Below are 23,487 nucleotides of genomic sequence, written 5' to 3'. Positions count from 1 at the left end.
CGGTGAATTTTGGCTGCATCGCTGCACGGCCCCCTTGGCAGGTCCTGGATCTCTGGGAATCAATATTCTGTTGACGGGTGTCACGTGACCACTGCAGCCAATTACTGGCTGCATGGGTGACCTGTCACCCATGCAGCAGTGACCCATGGACGAACTGCAGGTCACAGCTGCAACCAGTGATGTGGTCACATGACGCCCGTCAACAGGAGGCTGATTCTCAGAGACCCGAGGGTGCCCATGGAGGGATGCAGCTGCAATGGGCACCAGGTAAGAATGAACCCCATTGTGGGCTCAGCCACTATGAATAGGTCTGTTAAACAGTATTGGATAACCCATTTAATGGCGTATAAGATGTGATTACCCCTTTATGCGGGTTGGCCCTGCAGTTCACATTTAGACAGTGTAAAAATACACAAGAAGCTCCAAATTTGCATGCTATGTAGTAGATTTGACACATTTTGCAAGAAAGCTAAGTTGATATAAATAGTGAAATTTAGTAACATAGTACATAAGTCCGAAAAAAGACATTTGTCCATCCAGTTCGGCCTGTTATCCTGCAAGTTGATCCAGAGGAAGGCAAAAAAAAAAACTGTGAGGTAGAAGCCAATTTTCCTCACTTAAGGGGGAAAAAATTCCTTCCTGACTCCAATCAGAATAATTTCCTGGATCAACGACCCCTCTCTAGTAGCTATAGCCTGTAATATTATTACACTCCAGAAATACATCCAGGCCCCTCTTGAATTCCTTTATTGTACTCACCATCGCCACCTCCTCAGGCAGAGAGTTCCATAGTCTCACTGCTCTTACCATAAAGAATTCTCTTCTATGTTTGTGTACAAACCTTCTTTCCTCCAGACGCAGCGGATGTCTCCTCGTCACAGTCACAGTCCTGGGGATAAATAGATGATGGGATAGATCTCTGTACTGACCCCTGATATATTTATACATAGTAATTAGATCTCCCCTCAGTCATCTTTTTTTCTAAGGTGAATAACCCTCATTTTGATAATCTTTCTGGGTCCTGTAATCTCCCCATTCCAGTTATTATTTTGTTGACCTCCTCTGAACTCTCTCCAGCTCTGCTATGTCTGCCTTGTTCACAGAAGCCCAGAACTGTACACAGTACTCCATGTGTGGTCTGACCAGTGATTTGTAAAGTGGTAGGACTATGTTCTCATCACGAGCATCTATGCTACTTTTGATGCAACCCATTATCTTATTGGCCTTGGCAGCAGCTGCCTGACACTGGTTTCTACAGCTTAGTTTGCTGTTTATTAAAATTCCTAGGTCCTTTTCCATGTCAGTGTTACCCATTGTTTTACCATTTAGTATGTACAGGTGACTTGCATTATTCCTTCCCATGTGCATAATCTTACATTTGTCAGTGTTAAACCTCATCTGCCACTTCTCTGCCCAAGCCTCCAATCTATCCAGATCCATCTGTAGTAGTATACTGTCCTCTTCAGTGTTAATTACTTTACACTGTTTAGTGTCATCTGCGAAAATTTATACTTTACTGTGCAAGCCTTCTACAAGATCATTAATAAATATATTGAAGAGAATAGGGCCCAATACTGACCCCTGAGGTACTCCACTAGTGACAGTGACCCAATCTGAGTGTGTACCGTTAATAACCACCCTCTGTTAATAACCACCATCACTCAGCCAGTTACTTACCCACTTACAGACATTTTCTCCCAGTCCAAGCATTCTCATTTTATATATTAACCTTTCATGTGGTACAGTGTCAAATGCTTTGAAGAAGTCCAGATATACGACATCCATTGTCAAGTCTAGAACTTACCTCCTCATAGAAACTTTTTTGCACAAAAAAACTAGCTAAACCCTTAATAAATCTTTCGCAAAGATATAATACAGCAAAATGGAACACGGTTTAGGCATAGCCAAAATAATAAGTAGGTCTCTATGGCTATGGGAGAGTATTTATTAAATCTATCCATGTAGTAGTGTTGTCGTATTGCTTTTCTACTACTGGAAAACCAAGTGGCGGGTTTATTTTGCTACCGTTATGAAGCTTTCCTCAGTTCTGCCAGTACAGCAGTTTCTTTCTTCAGCTGCTGTGCTGTTGATCAGGATTTCGAGGCACAAAAACTGAACCCATAGAGTTCTTAACCAGAAGAAGAGCTAAGAGATGAGCTCTGAGTAGATAAGGGTTTATTCCGCATTTCAGCAATGACAGGAGACCATAAACGGATAGCTGTATGTGAAGAATAGAAGGAAGACGTGGATGGGACGTTTTAAAGGAGTTGTCATACCTTCTTACCTGCTCCCCGCTGCTCCGGTCCTCCATGCTGGCTCCCGCATCTCCATCTTCCAATCTAAGGGCTTATTTTCTTTCTCCCCGAATGGACCTCATTATAGTCGGCGTGGTCTTTTTCGACTGTTGTTTTTCGGCACTTCTGTTATTTTTGTTGTTCTGCTCCTCAAACGGAGCAAAAGAACGGAAATAACTAGTGGTGATGTGAACATGTTCTAAACCCCTATGGAAATGCCACCAGGGACACATCACCGCTGAAGCCAGCAGCTGACTGAAGAGAATCGGGTTACCATGTCCAACGTGGGAGTCAGCGCAGAGGACCGGAGAGGTGGGGAGCAGGTATCAGTAGGGGAGGCCGGATGCCGACACCTGTTAGAAATGATGTATTCCCGGACAACCTCTTTACACTGGGTGAAATGCTTCAAATGAAATGTTCTCATTTTAATAATTAATTAGGATTTCCATAAAGGGGAATATTTCAAAAAAGGAGAGATGAAAGTGGTTAAAAATATAATCATTACTCACTTTTCTGACACTGCTCTTGTTGCCGTTACTTTACAATTACTGGATGCCTCTATCTAGGGCAGGCATGCTCAACCTGCGGCCCTCCAGCTGTTGCAAAACTACAACTCCCAGCATGCCCAAACAGCCTACAGCAGGGCATTGTGGGAGTTGTAGTTTTACAATAGCTGGAGGGCCGCAGGTTGAGCTTGCCTGATCTAGGGAATAGCTCAGCAGACTGACACTTTTCTGGCACATGTGGCTCAGGGGCGCTGCAGGTGCAGTGGGAAAGCAGCTTTGCTTGCTCTGACATGGCAGCTTGAGGACTTGCAGAGCTCGCTGGGTGTTGTCTTTGAAAGCTCCCCATTGCTCCTGTTTAGGCTGTGATTTCAGAGAGAAAATGAACATGCTGTGACCAACAACACCCCCACAGTGCTCCGGAGAAGGGGAGCAATACTTGACTGCAGTATCAGCCTGCACATAGGGTGTGTTTGTAATCCGTAAACCTGGAGTCACATAGATCTGCATCAGAGCTGCGGAAACAAAACTGATGAATATTTTTAAGTTTTAATGTAAAAAAATATTAAAAATGCCTGTTCGGGAACTTACTGCAGTCTAAGGCGCATCCTCTCATTTCTCCTTGTAGATCAGCGTCACCGCGCCATGGTTTCACAATAATGAATAGGCTTAATATGAACAATTTGGTGGAGCCCATCAATAAGGACCTTGAATTTCAGCTTCATGAACCTTTCCTGCTGTATCGGAACTCAAGTCGTAAGTGCTGTCTATGTAGTAAATGTGTGTTTGAATTCTTTTTCCATCTGTGGAGCCCTGATGGTTATATACATTAGAGGTTCCTCCAGTTATTATATTCGAGGTACGAAACTAGCAATTTGTTCCAAGGTTTCCAAAATCTCACTCGCAAATGAGCATTAAAGGGTTTGTTCACCCCTGGGGGTCTTTCAGACAGCATGGCTGGATCTGCTGTTGGAATATTACTTACCTGATCCCTGTCGCTGGGTTCTGCCTCCTTCATTCCCTTTGCTCGGCTGCAGCTCTCAAGTCTCCCTGCGTCTGCATCCGCTGCAGTGGTGGCATGTCTCCTATATGTCACATGACCCTGTAACATGATGCATGGGGGACAAGTCACCGCTACACCTAGTCGGTGGCTGCAGTGCCCAAGTGACCCATGTCAAACAGGATGTTGACACAGGGAAAGCTGCAATGACGTGGGGGGGGTGAATTTGGGAACTCGGCAGCAGGGATCAGGTAAGTGTGATTGCCTTCACAGGTCCAGCCACACTGGGGTGTCTGCTCGAAAGGCTCCTGGGGGTAAATAACCCCTTTAAACTAAAATAAGGAGTGCTCCAGCTAATTAAAAAAATTAAAATATTGGGGATTAAAATGGGCTTAAAAACATGAAAGTATATATATATATATACATACACACACAGTGGAGGAAATAATTATTTGACCCCTCACTGATTTTGTAAGTTTGTCCAATGACAAAGAAATGAAAAGTCTCAGAACAGTATCATTTCAATGGTAGGTTTATTGTAACAGTGGCAGATAGCACATCAAAAGGAAAATCGAAAAAATAACTTTAAATAAAAGATAGCAACTGATTTGCATTTCATTGAGTGAAATAAGTATTTGAACCCTCTAACAAAAAAAGACTTAATACTTGGTGGAAAAACCCTTGTTTGCAAGCACAGAGGTCAAACGTTTCTTGTAATTGATGACCAAGTTTGCGCACATTTTAGGAGGAATGTTGGTCCACTCCTCTTTGCAGATCATCTCTAAATCCCTAAGGTTTCGAGGCTGTCTCTGTGCAACTCTGAGCTTGAGCTCCCTCCATAGGTTTTCGATTGGATTAAGGTCCGGAGACTGACTAGGCCACTCCATGACCTTAATGTGCTTCTTCTTGAGCCACTCCTTTGTTGCCTTTGCTGTATGTTTTGGGTCATTGTCGTGCTGGAACACCCATCCACGACCCATTTTCAGTTTCCTGGCAGAGGGAAGGAGGTTGTCGCTCAGGATTTCACGATACATGGCTCCGTCCATTTTCCCGTTAATGCGAATAAGTTGTCCTGTGCCCTTAGCAGAAAAACACCCCCAAAGCAAAATGTTTCCACCCCCATGCTTGACGGTGGGGACGGTGTTTTGGGGGTCATAGGCAGCATTTTTCTTCCTCCAAACACAGCGAGTTGAGTTAATGCCAAAGAGCTCTATTTTGGTCTCATCAGACCACAGCACCTTCTCCCAGTCACTCTCTGAATCATTCAGGTGTTCATTGGCAAACTTCAGACGGGCCTGCACATGTGCCTTCCTGAGCAGGGGGACCTTGCGAGCCCTGCAGGATTTTAATCCATTGCGGTGTAATGTGTTTCCAATGGTTTTCTTGGTGACTGTGGTCCCTGCTAATTTGAGGTCATTAACTAACTCCTCCCGTGTAGTTCTAGGATGCTTTTTCACCTTTCTCAGAACCATTGACACCCCACGAGGTGAGATCTTGCGTGGAGCCCCAGAGCGAGGTCGATTGATGGTCATTTTGTGCTCCTTCCATTTTCGAACAATCGCACCAACAGTTGTCACCTTCTCTCCCAGCTTCTTGCTAATGGTTTTGTAGCCCATTCCAGCCTTGTGCAGGTCTACAATTTTGTCATCCTTGGACAGCTCTTTGGTCTTTCCCATGTTGGAGAGTTTGGAGTCTGCTTGATTGATTGATTCTGTGGACAGGTGTCTTTTATACAGGTGACTAGTTAAGACAGGTGTCCTTAATGAGGGTGACTAATTGAGTAGAAGTGTCTAACCACTCTGTGGGAGCCAGAACTCTTAATGGTTGGTAGGGGTTCAAATACTTATTTCACTCAATGAAATGCAAATCAGTTGCTATCTTTTATTTAAAGTTATTTTTTCGATTTTCCTTTTGATGTGCTATCTGCCACTGTTACAATAAACCTACCATTGAAATGATACTGTTCTGAGACTTTTCATTTCTTTGTCATTGGACAAACTTACAAAATCAGTGAGGGGTCAAATAATTATTTCCTCCACTGTGTGTGTATGTATATATATATATCTCCTGCTTCACCAACTTTGGGCCCAGTTTCCCACTAGTCTGCTGTAGGGCCTCCTTCACACTTGGGTATTTTGGCCAAATCCTCTTCTTATTGTCTGGAGCCATTACTGTATACTGTTTTTGTCCTTTATCTTGATTTTAAAGCAAACCTGTCAGCTGGATATTGTTCCCCCAAACCACCAGGAGTATATCTGACCATTCTGCTGCTCATTCGCCCATGGTGTACTTAATTGCCTGCAGATATCTAATTCGGCCAAAAATCCACTTTCATCATTTGTAAATGAGTCATTTTGAGTTAAATGGGTATTCCCATCTTATACTGTACATTGGGGGCATATCTTTAGAATATGCCCCAAATGTCTGATAGGGGCAGGTCCCTGCACCTCTGGGATCCATACTTATACTTAGAATGGAGCCCGCAAAGTGCTGGATTGTGCAGCCACCTGTCAAGCTTCAGTGTGGGAGGGAAACACCACACCGAGCATAAGGCTGAATGCACACGGCCGTGTTCCGCCGCCGAGAGCGGTCCGTGGTATGCCGGGCTGGATTCCTGTTCAGAGCAGGAGCGCACGGCGTCATTGGTTGCTATGACGCTGTGCGCTTCATGCTGCCGCTGCTGTACAGTAATACATTTGTATAGTGTATTACTGTACAGCAGCGGCGGCATGAAGCGCACGGCGTCATAGCAACCAATGACGCCGTGCGCTCCTGCTCTGAACAGGAATCCAGCCCGGCATACCACGGACCGCTCTCGGCCACGAAACACGGCCGTGTGCATTCGGCCTAAGAGGCAAGGGGGGGGAACAGGGAATCGGGCTTGAGAACTAGGGAAGGATGATGGACACCTCCTAGTAAAACCCTAACCAAAATCCTGACTGACTACCAGTATGAACAGACCCCATAGGTGGGTGTGTTCATATGCAGGAATACCTAGAGTCCTATAGGACCCTGGTACTAATGGCAGGGACGAGACTACCTGTTCCTCCAAAAGGAAGGACGAACAGGAGTCTCCTTCAGGCCTAATACAAACAATAGGGAGATGCAACACACAGAACCCAAACAAAATACAAAAAGGGAAAAGAAAGACTTAACTTCAAAGAGGGTTATGGAAGCACCAGGAACTCCGCCGAGATCCACACACCAGCTATCCTCAACTGAAGCTATAAACCGCACAGCATTGTGGGAGAAGCAACAATAAATAAGGAAGGTTAAATGACCACATAAGCAACACCTGGAGGCAAGGGGTGAGGCCATTACCAGAAACAACACAGACGCCTATTGATCCACAAGGAAAACCTGTCAGATCAAACCATGTGTTGCTAGTCTCACCGATCTCCTGCCACTCACTGTCGCGGGAACGTCCCTGACACCTCCCTCCTTTCACTTCTATAGGACTGTTCTCAAAGAACATGAAGTGAGTTTTTTTTGGCAATGACAACTTTGGCAACTTTGCTTCTGGGCAGAAGCAATCATTTAAAGACTATTTGCACCTTTTTTATGATTGCCTTTTACTTATTTTGGGCTAAAAATATATTTGTTTTCAATTGGTCTTTATTAAAAATATTCAGCCGTTCTATCACAAAGGGTTAGCTGTTTGTCTTGCTTTCAGAATGGTACTTATCACTAAATTACAAAAAGGTCATAAACACTTATGTATGCCACATTCTTATCAGTAAAATAAGAATTGAGCTATAATGAGTGTTTAGTAGGTCAGAGATATGGAGCCGACATCTGAGCTTACTGATCAAACAGAGTGAAAACAGACAGCAGGTTACTAGAGAATCTCAAGGCTGTACAGAGAAAAGGGTTCAACATTTTTAATAAAGACCAAATTAAAAAAGGATTTTTAGTCCAAAATGAGTACAATGCAATAATAAGACATTGCCCCCAAAGCTGTCCATAGCCTTTTACTCTGTTTATGCAGGAGATTTGGAGATCTTTATCAGAGAATAGTTCTCAGGCCACTAAACAACTAGGAGGTAATTATGTGATGTCCTTGATATGTGACTGCTTTGCTAGCAGTAGCCAGACACTAGAGCAGAGGCCAGCTGGATCTCTAGGTGGAAACGTCTCTGTACACGAGGTCTGTGATGCTCCTGTCATCTGCGTTGTAGATGCCACCGGCGGTGTCAGTAGTGAAGCACAATTCCTCTTAATGTCTCTGCATGATACATGAAAAAGGGGATTAAACACTGTTTCTATGGCAGCTGAGCTCCAGGCAAGCTGTAAAGCGGGAGCTGAATATCCATCAAGTGAATGGCGCCCTCTCCTCATTCGTGTCTAAAACCACAGCTCCGTTAGTTTGCTGATTTGTGCTGCATCTTCTGCTGAAGGAAAAACTCCAACCTTGTGATTGATATATATATGTTGTACTGTTCTTCTATTATTCATACTAGGGATGAGCGAATTTCATATTTTGAAGTTTGTGTGCGGGTTCGTGTTGTGCTATTTACTGAAGTACGTTATGGATTCCGTTACCACGGACCATAACGCAATTCCTTGACGGAATGCCTTTAGAGGCATTCCGTTATTCATTCCTTCATGATAGAAGTCTCGTTCATCAGTCACATGGCCTAGGCGCAGCTCAGCCCCATAGAAGTGAATGGAGCTGAGCTGCAATACCAAGCATGACCACTGTACAATGTACGGCGCTGTGCTAGGTAAGCTGTGAGAAGGCAGCTTAGGCTACTTTCACACTTGCGGCAGAGTGATCCGGCAAGCAGTTCTGTGACCGGAACTGCCTGCCGGATCCGGCAATCTGCATGCAAACGGACATCATTTGTAGACTGATCCAGATGCGGATCCGTCTTACAAATGCATTGCAAGAACGGATCTGTCTCTCCGGATGTCATCCGGAGAAACGGATCCGTTATATATTATAATTTTTTTCACATTTTTACCGGTCTGCGCATTACCGGATCCGGCACTAATACATTTCAATGTAAATTAATGCAACTGATCTGGAATTTTGGACAGAGATAATACCGCAGCATGCTGTGGCATTTCCTCCGTCCAAAACGCCGTTCAGTGACTGAACTGAAGACATCCTGAACGGATTGCTCTCCATTCAGAATGCATGGGGATCAAACTGATCAGTTCTTTTCCGGTATTGAGCCCCTGTGACGGAACTCGGTGCCGGAAAAGAAAACCGCTAGTGTGAAAGTACCCTTACTGCCTTCTCAAACATCTGATCGGTGGCAGTTCCAGGTGTCAGACCCCCACAGATCAGATACTGATAACCTATCCAGACAATGGGTCATCGGTAAAAAACTATCTCGGAAAACCCTTTTAACTACAATAGGGACCGGCAGAGATCCGGCCGCAAACTGGCAAATAAGCCGAGAATAAATACCGCTGGTCGACGCTCTCAATCCACAGGCAGGGTAGGAAGGGTTCACTGCTTGTCATATCAAAGCTGTGTGGGAGGAAACATTAGGGGGAGTCAGCAAGGGGATGATGGTGGGTGTAGTAGGCGGTTACATTGCTTTCTGATCGTGGCTGCGGCTCATCTACGCCCACAACCTGGAAGTTTGGGTTGTAAACCATGGAGAGCAGCGGGAGGATGGTACTGAAGTGACAGGTGCGCCACTATTCTCTGTAGGAGACTAGACGAGGTTTACACAATTAAATGCACGACCCCTTTAATGTGCTGTGTTCACAGGTATTTATTGGGTGCAGGTTTATTGGAAGTTCCCTCAAAAAAGTCTGTTCTTGCTCTGTAGCCTCTTCTGTGATGTCTTCATTTTCAGTAAACCCACCAAGTCTCTTGTGGTTCCAGTTCTCTGATAACGTTAACTCTATGGATACCGCCTTTTCTTTTTTTTCCCAACCATTTGATGACGTGAAATGGATCTTCACAAGAAGGCTATAAGTAGTTCCCCCAGGGAACCTTCCATCTCTCTTTATTAAACGTGTGTCAGCGGGCGGCCGGGGAGTTGGATTTTGGACAGCTGCCCAGGAGAAGCAGAGCACAGAGATCTTGTATTCGGCTCTGGAAGGTGAAACTGAACACGGCGTCCTCTATGTTCTGTCATCTTGTGGTGTTTACTGGGCAGGAAATATTTCACGATTTTCAGCTCCTACTTGGGTATAATGTCTGTATATACTATACAGTATTACACCCAAATCCAAGGTCATTCCTCATGTTCTCCATTGTTACTACAACTTATTTTATGTCTTGCACAATAAAGTTGCTGCAGAACCTCTTTTTGTTGAGAAATTAGGAGGTACATGTTACTTACTTGCGTTAAAGGGCTGTTATCCGGGAATTAGTAACGATGGCCTATCCTCAGGATAGGCCATCATTATCACATCAGCAGGGGTCTGATGCGTGGCGCCTCCGCCGATCAGCTGTTTCATCCCTGGCGCTCCGGTGAGCGAGGCAGGCTCCCGGCAGCTTTCCAAGAACAGCGCCGTACATCGTATATCAGCGATGCTTGGTATTACAGCTCAGCCCCATTGCCTTCAATGGAGCTGAGCTGCAATTAAGCCACGTGACTGATGTACGGTGATGTCTCACGGCCTAGGAAGAGGCTGCCGTGCACACGGACCCCCAGGACCCCAGCCAATCTAATATTGGATAGGTCAGCAATAGCATTTACTGGGATTACCCCTTAAAGGGGCAGTTATTTGGAGCTACAAATACTGATAAGAATATAATTTAAATGAGTAAAATGCAGTTATACAAAAATTGCCCCCAATGGTGTTCACAGCCTTAAATTATCCTTCAAAGCAACTTTTTATAGTGTTAGTGCCCTGCACTACAGTACCCCTAAAATTCACACACCTCTACATCCTATTTTAGGTATGCTAGCCTAGGATGGTACCTTACTTTGTTTATTGTAGGTATACCCTTTTCTGCTTTGTGTATTCAAGATGAGGGTCTCTTTATATGGGAGACTAGGCCCGGGTGGTTACAGCTCATCAGGTTTTGTTCCCCCTTGTATATTTTGTGCACTTTCTTTGCTTCCTAAATCCTTTTATGTTTTGCTTTTTGGATATAATAAAACTTGGATATTCTATTTGCACATGGTGATTTTTTTTTTTTACATTGGTTTTCTGTGCCGATTTTCTTTGTTAGCTGTTGCAAAAGATAACACGTTTTCAGTTGTGTCTAAATCTTGCTGTTATGTACTTGTCATGGCGCCCCCTGCTGCTCTATCGATTCCCGTTCAGAACTTCCACTAATTGCGTGCTGCGCAGGTGAGAAGTTTCTTCCAAGGAGCTCACTCTTACTACCCTGTTAGACTGACGGATGTTCTGGCAGGCCGAGTGCTGATCGTTGATAAAAAAACATCGATCGGCGCTCGGTGCGGCCTATTAAACAGGCTGATGTGAAGTGAATTGGGGGAGGAATAACTCCTGCTGCGATCATTCTACCCCCATTCAGTTCTAATAAATATGGTTACACAGGGAGATATTCTGCCGACAATCCTGCCTCATTCATTCTGAATGAATGATGCAAATATGCCAACAAATTGCACGTTTATCTTCGGATATGCAGCACAGTTTTCCGTTTTTGGGAGCGAATTTTCCTATGAACACTTGTTCCTGATATTTGGACTGCAAAGCGCCCAGTGTAATAGAGGCTTTACTGTCTGGCCTGCAAAATAGCAGGAAGTGGATGCAGGCACCGAGTATGTGAGACCTCGGGAACTAGACACATTAGGGGTCCTAAATCTGCCTAAATGAGGCTTATTACTGGCACAGATTGTGGTGCAACGGTTCTGCGACTTCTTCTCCCTGCTCATACCAAGCCTAAAAAAAGAGGGCAGGGAAGGGGCCGGGCCGGCAGGCCCGTCTCGTTGACCATTTTCTACGCCTGTTTTAGGCGTAGAAAATGGTCTAAATGTAAGACAGCTCGGAAGCTGCATCCCGAGGATAGGTCATCAGTATTAAAATTTTGGAAAACCCCTTTAAAGTAATTTAAATTTGTTTGTAGGATAATATACTCCTTGCAGAAATCTTCACTCCTGCCTCTCGCATCCAGACTCGTATGGCTTCAGTTTCGGCAGTATAGTTTTAATGTAATCTGTGGTTTGCCATTGGAGTTGGTATTTGGGTCCTGACGCTGAATATTTAGCAGTGAGGGTATTACACGCAGGGTTTTCACAGCAGAAAATCGCTGGCGAGCTGTGCACCTCTATATTTATTTCCGTAGCTGCTCATTTCACATGTGGACGTATCTAAGCGAAGTTGCCAGAATGAATTGTATAGGTTGCGTATGGGCGTCTCATATGGTAGCATCTCACATGGGTGCGTTGTTGCTGTAACATACATGACATTGCATGCTTCTGCTGGAATTTCGAGCGCTCCTTGCCAGCAGCACAGAAGGAGCCCTCCAATGTTGGCAGACAAATGACGATTGGGGATCTAGTTCTGGGCTTAGCGAGTCAGCTTCTGGCATTCATTATCTCGCTGCGCATTAAGCTGTCACTCTGCGTTCCTTCCATCTTCTTCTTCCTCTTTCTGGTTGCGAAGTACTTGGCTGCATCCTGCCTGCTGAATGCATCGCAAAAGGCTTCCTTATGTGGGTAATTACCACACAAATGTCTGCAATGCATCCTATGAGAAATGAAGCTTGTAATGAAATCGTATTGTGCAGAGATCGGGCCATTTTCCTGTTGCTCGCTCTCCAATCTCCCAGCCGACCTATATGAATAGTGACTATCGTTCACCCCCCCAACTATATGCATGTCTTCACTTCTTACAACACATCCGGTATATGCAATCCTCTGTGAGCCTAAAGGACAGCAGCATTAAGGGTTCAGCTGTTGTGTTCACTAATACAGTGTAACAAACCGTCGGCTGTTTTTAACGTGATTACGGAGGAAGGATTTTAGCCTTTTAATGCATACAAGATGGTTCCCATCACAATAAGTAGGCTTTTTGAAAATGGTGCCGTACTGAGACGCGACATATGGTAGGCAGAACTTCTCAGTACACCATGAATAAGGTTGATCATGTATGACTGACTTTACTTACCAACTTAAAGGGGTCAAATATTTTATGCAATATTGGGCAAATGTTTTTGGCAGGTGTGTAAAAAAAAAAACCAAAAAAAAAAAAACAAAAAAAAAAAAAACCTGCAAATTATTATATTTATAAATAGGAGTGTTAATAGTTTGTTACAAATTAACAAAATGCAAAGTGAATGAACAAAAAAGTAATCTAAATCCAATCAGTATTTGGTGTGAGCGCCCTTTTTCTTCAAGTCGGCATCAATTCTTCTAGGTTCACTTGCTCAAAGTCAGGGATTTTCTAGGATTTAGGGTCCATTCACACGACTATTTCAGTGGGGCCGCAAAAGACGCGGACAGCACACCCTGTGCAGACCAGTAGGTTGTTTGTCCAGTAGGTGGTCCCACCAAAAGTTAGAACATGTCCTATTCTTGACCGTTTTGCGGACAATAGTCATTTCTACAAAGGGCAGGATTTGCCGATCCTCAAAATGCGGAATGCACACAGCCAGTATCCGTGTTTTGCGTATCCACAATTTGCAGACTGCAAAGACTGATATGGTCCATTCACACGACCGCAGGCCGTCCATGCCTATATTGCGAACCGCAAATGGCTGGTTCGCAATATATGGGCACCAGCCGTGTGAATTCAATTTCATGCTGGTTCGCAAGATATGGCACACAGCAGAGGCACGGATCGGAAGGGTCTGTGCCTCCACCCTGCAAAAGATAGGACTATCTTTTGCCGTATATTGCGCATCGCGGACCCATTCAAGTCAATGAGTCCACATTGCAATACAGGATTTAAACTGCCTGTGCATTGCAGGCGACAATTTGAGGGCCGCAGCACGGGCATGGACTGCCTATGGTCATGTGAATGAGCCCTTATAGTAAGTTGTATGATTAACCAAACGGGTAATAGTGACCTTCATTTTCATATGTAGATTAAAAACAGAGTTTGGACCGCTTAAAGGCTATGTACACCACCTTTTTTTTTTATGATTGCATTTTACTCATTTTTGGCTAAAAATCATCATTTTTTCAATTGGCCTTTATTAAAAAAATATTGAGCTGTTCTGTCACAAAGGTTTAACTGTTTTTCTAGCTGTGTGACTGGTACTTTTACTTTCACTTTATGCTGGTCATCCAACAACCCTTATCTCTAAATTACTAAGAGGTCATAAACACTTATTTAAGCCACATTCTTATTAGTAAGATTAAAACTAAGCTATAATTAGTGTTTATAAGGTCAGAGAGCAGAGATAAGGGGTCCGTCTGCTCCTGGTCTGACGGAAAAGATAGAAAATTCAAAGGGTGCTACTAGAGCATGTCAGCTCTGTACAAAAAAAGGACATCATATTTTTAATGAAGACCAATTTAAAAATATATATTTTTAGCTCAAAATGAGTACAATGCAATAATAAAATAAAAAACTAAATGCCCCCAAAGGTGTACATAGCTATTAAAACTGGGCGAGGAACAGCCAAACTCTGCTATAAAATTGAGGTTGTGGAAGACCTTTTCATGTCACAGATCATGTACCATGGCAAACCTGAGCACAACACAAGACACATGGTGGTTATCCTGCATCAGCAAGGTCTCTCCCAGGCAAAGATTTCAAAGCAGACCAGTGTTTCTAGAAGTGCCGTTCAAGATCTTTTGAAGAAGCACAAAGAAATGGGCAACGGTGAGGATCGTTGACGCAGTGGTCAGCCAAGGAAACTTACTCCAGCAGATGAGACGACACATGCTTACTTCCCTTGAAATCAAAAGATGCCCACCAGCTCATAACTAGCACCCGTCTATTGTTTAGGGAAGTCTGGCCACAGGTGGTCTTCATGGTAGAATTGCAGCCAAAAAGCCATACCTTTTGACATAGAAACAAGGCCAAACAACTCAACTATGCATGAAAACATATGAACTTGGGTGCAGAAAAATGGCTGCAGGTGCTAAAATTCAAAATACTTGGCTGGAGATTGGTGCAATAATAAGTGTCTGCAGGCAACCGTGAAGCATAGTGGAGTTTCCTCCCAAGTTTGGGGGGGCATTTCAACAAATAGATTGGGAAATCGGTCAGGGTAACTGGTGTCCTCAGTGCTGAGAAATACATGCAGATACTTACCCATCATGCAACGTAATCAGGGTGGCTCCAAATTTATTCTGCAGCAGGACAATGACCCCAAACATACAGCCAATGTCAGCTAGAGCCATCTTCAGCGTAAAGAAGGAGTCCTAGATCTTAAAATAGAGTCTGGGATTACCTGAAGAGACATAAGGATTTGAGCAAGCCTACATCCACAGAAGATGTTTGGAACAACCTTCCTCCCACCGAGTCCTTTTTAAAAAACTGTGCAGGAGTACCTAGAAGAGTGTAAGCTATTTTCAAGGCAAAGGGTGGTCGGTGACGCCAAATACTGATTTGGATTTAGAGTTCTCATTTGTGCATTCACTTTGCATTTTGTTAATTGATAAACTATTAACCCTTCTAGAACTGAAAGCATTTCTTTGTATATTGTGCATTCTATATTTGTAGCATATATTTTATTTTTTTTCACACCTGCCTAAAACTTTTGTAGATCAGTAGTGTTAGCTCAGTGGGGGTCCGACTTCTGGCACTCCCACGATCAGCTGTTTTTCAAGTGGCTGCAGCCCTCATACGAGTTCTGCGCCCCTCTACGGTTTACGACGCACCGCGCCATCCATTGTTTTGCGGCTGTGCTTGGTATTGCAGCTCAGTCCTATTCACTTGAATGGCGGATGGATTTGGCATCACATGTCTAGGAAGAGGCTGTAGAGCGTATCAGCCCTTTCCAACAGTGAATCGTGGTGGTACTGGAAGTCTGACCCCCCCCCCATTGATCTGATCTTGATGACTGGGCCTGGGATAGCTCATCAATATTTGAGTTTCAGACAACCACCGAAACTGCCCGACTTACACTGAATCTAAAGAGGTCCAGAGTAAGACAAAAACACATCTTACTGTGTTCGTGGACAAATGCTGCCGTAAAAATGGTCAAATCAATAGGGACATTAAGTTCTATTTCGGATAAAGCGTTTCCTGGTTGGAAGCCCCTCAGTAATGTATAAACTTTGGAAAGCTTGCCAAGGCTTTGTTTGGATGGCTGTCAGCTCGGTGAAGTGGGATTGGGGTTGTGGGTCTGGACGTGGTGTCTCGGCCAAGGCTGAGGGCTTTGTGTGACAGCAGGGGAACATCTTGACACGTAAGGCGATTTGTTGACATTTGAAACGTCTGATGCTCGTAATGGCTAAAAAAACAAAGCCTCCTGTCGGGGGGGGGGGGGGGGATAACGGCGAAGGACTGCTCAGCCTCATTTTTTACAGCTTCTTCAATGGCAGCATATAAATTGAGATCCTGTACAGGTGTCAGAAGATAAATAACGGGGATGCTAGTAAATCTCATTGTACATGGATGTGTGCATCATCCCCAGGTGCTTGTTTCCATCGGCCCCATAGACATTGGATGGTGTGGCAGGGCACGTGCTTAACTGGCGCTTTCTTGGGACTTTGTTAGTGATTGGTGGTGGTCACAGTGGTCAGACATTTGTCACATCTCTATAGATGGATAGCTGTCTGTTGAAGGGGTATTCCAGCAAGAAAAAAATGGTGGGGCAAATTAATGATGATTGCATTTTGTTCCTTTTTTACTGATGTACCTTCACTAAACCTTTTTTTTTGAGCATTCCAGGACTTCTTGACTCCTTCTAGACTTGTTGGTGTCGGCACAGATGGAAACTGCTCCCGCTCCCAGCATGGCGTGTGACCCAAGGGTTTTGACTTTCCGAAATACTCTGCCCACCTGCCAACAATCTGCTGTTACATCCCCTAGCTGTGTCATGTATTGCCTTTAGACTATAGTCCATACAAGTCTCTGGCAGAGAGACTGTACCTCCGACCAACAGATTGGTCAACTGCTGTTGGCTCTGCCCTCAGAGTGGGGTACCCTGTGAAGGACATCCCACTATAGCAATCCAGAAATGGGGTTATTAAGATGAGACTCTCCTATTAAGATGTTTTTGCATTTAATGGATTCTCAAACCACCGATGAGATAGATGTTTCTTTTTCAAAATACCAATCTGATCCTCCAAAAAGCTTGGAGGAGGAGGATACATTGGATAGAATTTGTATTTTATTTTTATGTTTCCTTGTGTTTTTTTTTTTTTTTTTTTTTTTTTTTTTTCCCCCCTCTCCCCATGTTGGCTCTGGCCGTTTTACGATGTTAAACAGCAATTCAAAAGTCCTAATGTCTGGCTTATCGAGTCTTCTTGAGTTTGAGAATGTGCAGCCTCTGAGTGGCTTGCAGTTATCTGGTGTGGTTGGAGAAGACACTTTAGGGATGACTGCAATGCTTATCTTATGTTTTTATGTGTCTTTATCTCTTTCAGTGTCCATTTACAGTATCTGGTTTTATGACATGAATGACTGCCAGCGGATCGCGAGGCTGATGACCCAGTGAGTATGAGGCCGAGTCTTCTACGTTTGGAGGTCTTGTTCACGTGACTTGTTACTAGCTCCCAACCAGGGCAGTCTGCTGGGTTCTCTCTAGTTTATTCATAGAAATATTGCAGAAAGCAGTCTGTCGGACCTGTGCAGATAAAAAAAATAAAACCTTTAGAAACGGTATACCGCATGACAGTACATGCCTATACAGTGGAACATATCAGAACCTTGCGTTTATAGGATCTCCCATCGTATACTTCTGTTGGAAGGATGCAATGTATGCCATTGTATAAGCAAAAGTGGTGTACATCTCTGATAGGCTCCCGTTGTAACATGATGTGAACAGAGCCCAAGAACAGTTTTGTTGCCTTATGTGCAAAGGTGTTTTATCATCAGGTGTTATTCACAAAGACCAGACGGATTACAGCTACATGTGAGAATTGCAATTTTCCCACTGGCCACAAGACCTTCCTGAGCAGCTACAGTACATGGGCCACACACAGGCACTGACTCATTGACTTCTATGGGAACGTTTTCTAGCAATGCTCTGTGACCTGTTCAGAGGTTAGGGGGGAGCAGATAAGCTGTGATATCACCTATTGTGAATGGTTTATCCTGTGTTATCTATACAGAGGTGTTACTTGTCATTGTAATTCTGGGTGTGGTGATAATGATAATAGCTACTGAACTTTTACAGAACATGAAAACGTTACCTATTATAAGTCTCAGTGGCCCGTGTAAAAATTGCCAAATTATGTCATTTTTTTCCATGTCATTATCGGTATCTATAAAAAAACCACACAAAATCCTCGTTTAATCAATAGGCCATTTTCTGATAAGTTTCCCTTTAAAGCATGGCACGTCAAAGTGGTAATAACTAAGGCTACTTTCACACTCGCGTTTTGTGCGGATCCGTCTTGTATCTGCACAGATGGATCCGCACGAATAATGCAAACGCTTGTGTCCGTTAACGGATCAGTTTTTGCATTATTAATTTAAAAAAAAAAGTTTAAGTCAAAACGGATCCGTCTTGACTTACATTGAAAGTCAATGGGGGACGGATCAATTTTCAATTGCACCATTTGTGTCAGTGAAAAACGGATCCGTCCCCATTGACGTACATTGTAAGTCTAGACGGATCCGTTAGGCTCCGCATAGTCAGACGGTCACAAAAACTCAACGGAGGTCAAACGCAGCCAAATTGATGCATTTTGAACAGATCCTTATCCATTCAGAATGCATTAGGGCTGAACTGATCCATTTTGGGCCGCTTGTGAGAGCCCTGAACGGATCTCACAAGCGGACCCAGAAACGCCAGTGTGAAAGTAGCCTCAGAAGTCCTCACAGATTATACCTACAAGGACTATATTTTATTGTATAGGGTGGATGGTGAAGATGGTGCCCCTTGTTTTAGAACTACATAAGGTAGACAGAAGCCTTGCACGTTCACACTATGAACATCTCCTGGGGTCTCATTATAGTATCTGTGGCTCACATTTGGCACAGCGCGTCTGCTTTTCTATGCTCCATAGACTTTAATTAAAGGGGTTAATAAAATTTTGATTATGGCCTTGAAAGTGCTCAGCCTTAGGGTGCATTCAGACGGCCATAGTGTTTTGCAGTCCGCAAACCGCATATCGCCGGCACTATGATAGAAAATGCTCATTCCTGTCTGCCATTGCGGACAAGAATAGGACATGCTCTATCTTTTTTATGGAAAAACGGATGCAGACAGGACACGGTATGCTGTCCTCATTTTTTTGCAGCCCCATTGAAATGAATGGCTCCACAGTCGTTCCACAAAATTGTGTAACGGATGCGGACTCATTCATTGGCACTCCGTTCTCATTGCTTCTGTGGACCAGAAGTGTGACGTCCTGTCCATTGTCACCTGCACCACTGCTGCCATTCACTGCTTTGCTACTTGTTTTTGCCTAGTGGGGAAGGGGCTGGTCACAGAAAGGAGCGGAGCTTGGGTGCACCAAGAGCAACCGTGATGCCCTTATTGCACCAAAGGCCTGATTTGCATATTAAGATAAAAGTATCTTCACTCTGGAACATGGCTTCAGATCAACAAAAGAATAAGCGGTGGTTTTGTTGGGTGAACCACAGCTCTATGCAGACAGTCGGATAGGGGGATCGCGGGTGACAGATTCCCTTTAACTCTGTCTACGGAGGGGATTTTTCTAATCTGTATTACACAACTTGAGCTTTTACCCCCTAAAAAGATATATTATTATTATATATTATTTGGACATATTAACAGAAAAAAACCCAAGAATTAGTATATTCACACGTGGCAGAAATTTGTGCAGCTCAAAATCCGTTCCGTACATCTGAAAGGTGCTGTTTCTGCAAGCCTCATTCAGATACATGAGACAGTCGCACAGTGCCCCCTACGTCTCATGGGATGGATACGCTGCGGATACGCTACCGCAGATTTGTGCAGCGATTTACAGTACCAGCAAAGCGGATGAAAATCAAACAAACCTCATCCACAGGCTGCATAAAAAAACCGCCCTGCGGTAAGGATTTTCAATCTAGGGCATGTCGCTGCTCTGTGAAAACTATGGCTCATCCGTATGAAATTCCTAGGTACCTAAGGATACGGCTGCAAATTTTGATGCATTTTCCACTGTGGATTTGTCGTGGATTTCACCCTATGCATTATAATTTCACAAAATGAGTCTGAGCTCAGTTCCTTCCTTTTTTTTTTTTTGAGCAAATTCCATGTGGCTCCGCGTGAACTAGCCCTTAGGCCTCTTTCACACGGGCGTTGCGGGAAAATGTGCGGGTGCTTTGCGGGAACACCCGCGATTTTTCCGCGCGAGTGCAAAACATTGTAATGCGTTTTGCACTCGCGTGAGAAAAATCACGCATGTTTGGTACCCAAACCCGAACTTCTTCACAGAAGTTAAGGCTTGGGTTAGGTGTTGTGTAGATTTTATTATTTTCCCTTATAACATGGTTATAAGGGAAAATAATAGCATTCTGAAAACAGAATGCTTAGTAGGTGATCAATTGAGGGTTAAAAAAAAATAAAAAAATTAACTCACCTTCTCCTCTTGTTCGCGTAGCTCCCGTCTCTTCTTTACTTCTCAAAAGATGAACTATCGGCTAAAGGACCTGTGGTGTCGTCAGATCACATGCTCCAATCACATGGTACATCACCACGGTGATGTACCATGTGATTGGAGCATGTGATCTGACGTCACCAAAGGTCCTTTAGCCGATAGTTCATCTTTTGAGAAGTAAAGAAGAGACGGTGAGTTAATTTTTATTTATTTTTTTAACCCTAAATTGATCACCTACTATGCATTCTGTATTCAGAATGCTATTATTTTCCCTTTTAACCATGTTATAAGGGAAAATAATACAGTTTATAGACTGTCACCTAGCAACCATGCGTGAAAATCGCACCGCATCCGCACTTGCTTGCGGATGCTTGCGATTTTCACGCAACCCCATTCACTTCTATGGGGCCTGCGTTGCGTGAAAAACGCAGAATATAGAGCATGCTGCGATTTTCACGCAATGCATAAGTAATGCGTGAAAATCACCGCTCATCTGAACAGCCCCATAGAAATGAATGGGTCGGTATTCAGTGCGGGTGCAATGCGTTCAACTCGCGCATGTCATCCGCGCGGAATACTCGCCCGTGTGAAAGGGGCCTTAGACTTTTAGGCTGACACCATGGGGTATTACCATAAGCATACAGTCCGGTGGAGGACACTTATCTTCAGGTGTCTGCAGCTCAGTACCACTGTCCCCGTACACGTCACCAGATGCTGATGCTCCCAGTATAAGGAGGATTCATTTCTTCTGATAAATGTGTTCCTCCTTCCGCAATGCTTCGATCATCTGGAAGGGTAATTTCTGCTCCATGGTACACGCTTTGACTTGTAAGGGCCCTGCTTGCTTCTCCATGATGGATGATGCACAACAGATTTCCGTCTGTTTTACAGCCTTCACCAATTAACTTTGTCCCCCTCTTCCTTATCTGAAGTGGAGGAAATAAATAATCCGCCGGATGAATTATTTGTACCCAGTGATGTCCCATTTATATTGCGCACATGGCACAGCGGATCCAAATCTGTTCCTTCAATAGACGCTCCTCCTGATTCTTACCGTGATGTGGCCAATACATTTCCTTTAGACCTCATGCACACGACCGTATGCGGACCTGTTCATTTCAATGGGGGCCACAAAAGATGCGGACAGCACACCGTGTGATGTCTGCATCCAAATGGTCGTTCCACTGCCCCCACAAAAAAATAATAAAATAAAGCATGTCATATTCTTGTCCATTTTGCGGAAGAGAATGGGCGTTTGTAAGAAGTGCGGGACCTGCAGGAGGGGAAATGAGGGATGCACACGGCCTGCATCTGTGTTTTGAAGATCCGCAATTTGCGGACCGCAGAAATTGATATGGTCGCGTGCATTAGGTCTTAGACAGTAGTTTTGCCATAACTTCAGGGATTTTTAATGATTTTTTTTGGTACAGTACACATAAGTCTAGCCGGATCTGGCTACATAGCAAGAGAATGTAAAGTCCGATTTTTGGTTTGTGTATTCAATGAAAAAGTGTTCATGACTGGACGATTAGGATCTAAACACTGGGCACATGTTGATGACCTGTCTTTAGGATTGGTCGTCAATATCTGATCGGTGGGGTTCCAGCGCTCAGCACCGCCACCGATCAGATGTTTGAAGAGGCGGTGGTGCGGCCTTCTCACAGCATAGCAAGCGCAGCGCCGATCACTGTATAGTGGCCGTGCGTGGAACTGCAGCCCTGGCCCATTTGCTTGAATCGGACTGAGCTGCGTCTAGGCCATGTGATAAATGAACGTGACCTTACTGGCCTAGGATGAGGCCTCTTCAAACAGCTGAGTCAGACCCCTACCGATTATTTATTGGCACTTATTATAGCCCAATTCTTATCTAACTGATAAGAATATAGCTTAAATAAGCGCTTTTGAGGTCAGGCGATCAGAGATGAGAGCTACACATAAACCATCAGTTGAATGGGGAACGTCATAACCTCTGGCCCTGTCAATCGAAGTGCAGAGGTTGTGTTAGCTGCAGAGGATCTAGGTGTAACGGTAACGCCCCCGTTGCTCTTAGAGGCTCATTTGCATGTATTAAAACATCATTTTTCTCAGCAATGCGGGCACATAGGAACATGGGACCAACACAGATGCCTTCAGCTGCCAAGTGCACATGCAACAGGTCAGCCAGTGTCATAGGTACAAATCTACTGACAGAGGCCCTTTATGTACAGAGAGCCCCTCCCACCCCCCCACCCCCCCCACCCCCCCACCCCCCCTGATCATTGCTTTATGGCAATTTAGCATGAGACTTGTGGCCCAAAGAATGAAGTTCTGTTTCTTTACTGTGACAGATGCCCTTTAAGTTTTATTTCTAGTCATTTTAGACTATGCCTGCTGATGCTTTACAGAAATCACTGTCGCTTACCAAGGTATTAAGTCCTAACATTTAAAAGAAGAGTTGGAAACCATGAAATCTGTACGGGATCTGCCAGCTGCGCAGGATACGGAGCATGCCAATGAAAGTGTCCTGAATGTATAATTCATTCATGATATTTGTGAATGGTTGCCGTAGTTATTAGGGTGTATGCTCCGCCAAGATCTTCGGGCGGAAAAACCACATCATAATACGGTACCAGCAAAGTGAATGAGATTTGCCAAACTTCATGTACACAGTACATAGTTTGTACATCGAAATAGGCCTGCGGCACATCTTTTAAAGTGTGGGTTGTTAAAGGCTATGTACACCTTTTTGGAAGTAATTTTTTTTATGATTTGTATTTTACTCATTTTGGGCTAGAAATCATATTTTCAATTGGTCTTTATTAAAAATAATCAGCCGTTCAGTCACTGTTTATCTAGCTTTATGAATCCTAATTTTTATTTTCCCTTTGTGCCAGTTATCTAATAAACCTTATCTTTAAATTACTAAAGGATGTATAAGACAGGCAGATTCTCTGCCCAATAATCGCTTACGAACATTAATTTGTACGCTCGTTAGCGATCCTCTGGCAGTGTAAGGAGCAAATGCTCGTTCATCGGGCAATCCAGATCTTTCTGCATGCTGAAAGATCAGGTTTTGCCAGCAGCAGATTGTGGTGTCTAATTACCATCTGTTGCCGCCAAACCACTGTACAGCATGGGGACGTTCAATGGCATAG

The 23,487-nt window shown here is 44.0% G+C and overlaps 1 protein-coding gene across 1 annotated transcript in view; it reads left to right on the top strand.

Annotated features, from left to right (window-relative positions):
• The window catches only part of DCP1A (decapping mRNA 1A), a 68,160-nt gene that overhangs the window by 3,437 nt on the left and 41,236 nt on the right, over positions 1-23,487 (top strand). Inside the window, exons 3-4 of the mRNA XM_040407767.1 lie at positions 3,426-3,553; positions 17,225-17,291. Coding sequence (XP_040263701.1) covers positions 3,426-3,553; positions 17,225-17,291 — 195 coding nt within the window. The remainder of the gene's footprint in view (positions 1-3,425; positions 3,554-17,224; positions 17,292-23,487) is intronic.

The sequence above is a fragment of the Bufo bufo genome, chromosome 9 (genome assembly GCF_905171765.1).
Source record: "Bufo bufo chromosome 9, aBufBuf1.1, whole genome shotgun sequence".
In the NCBI taxonomy this organism is placed as follows: Eukaryota; Metazoa; Chordata; class Amphibia; order Anura; family Bufonidae; genus Bufo; species Bufo bufo.
This window is presented reverse-complemented; position numbering and strand designations above follow the sequence as displayed.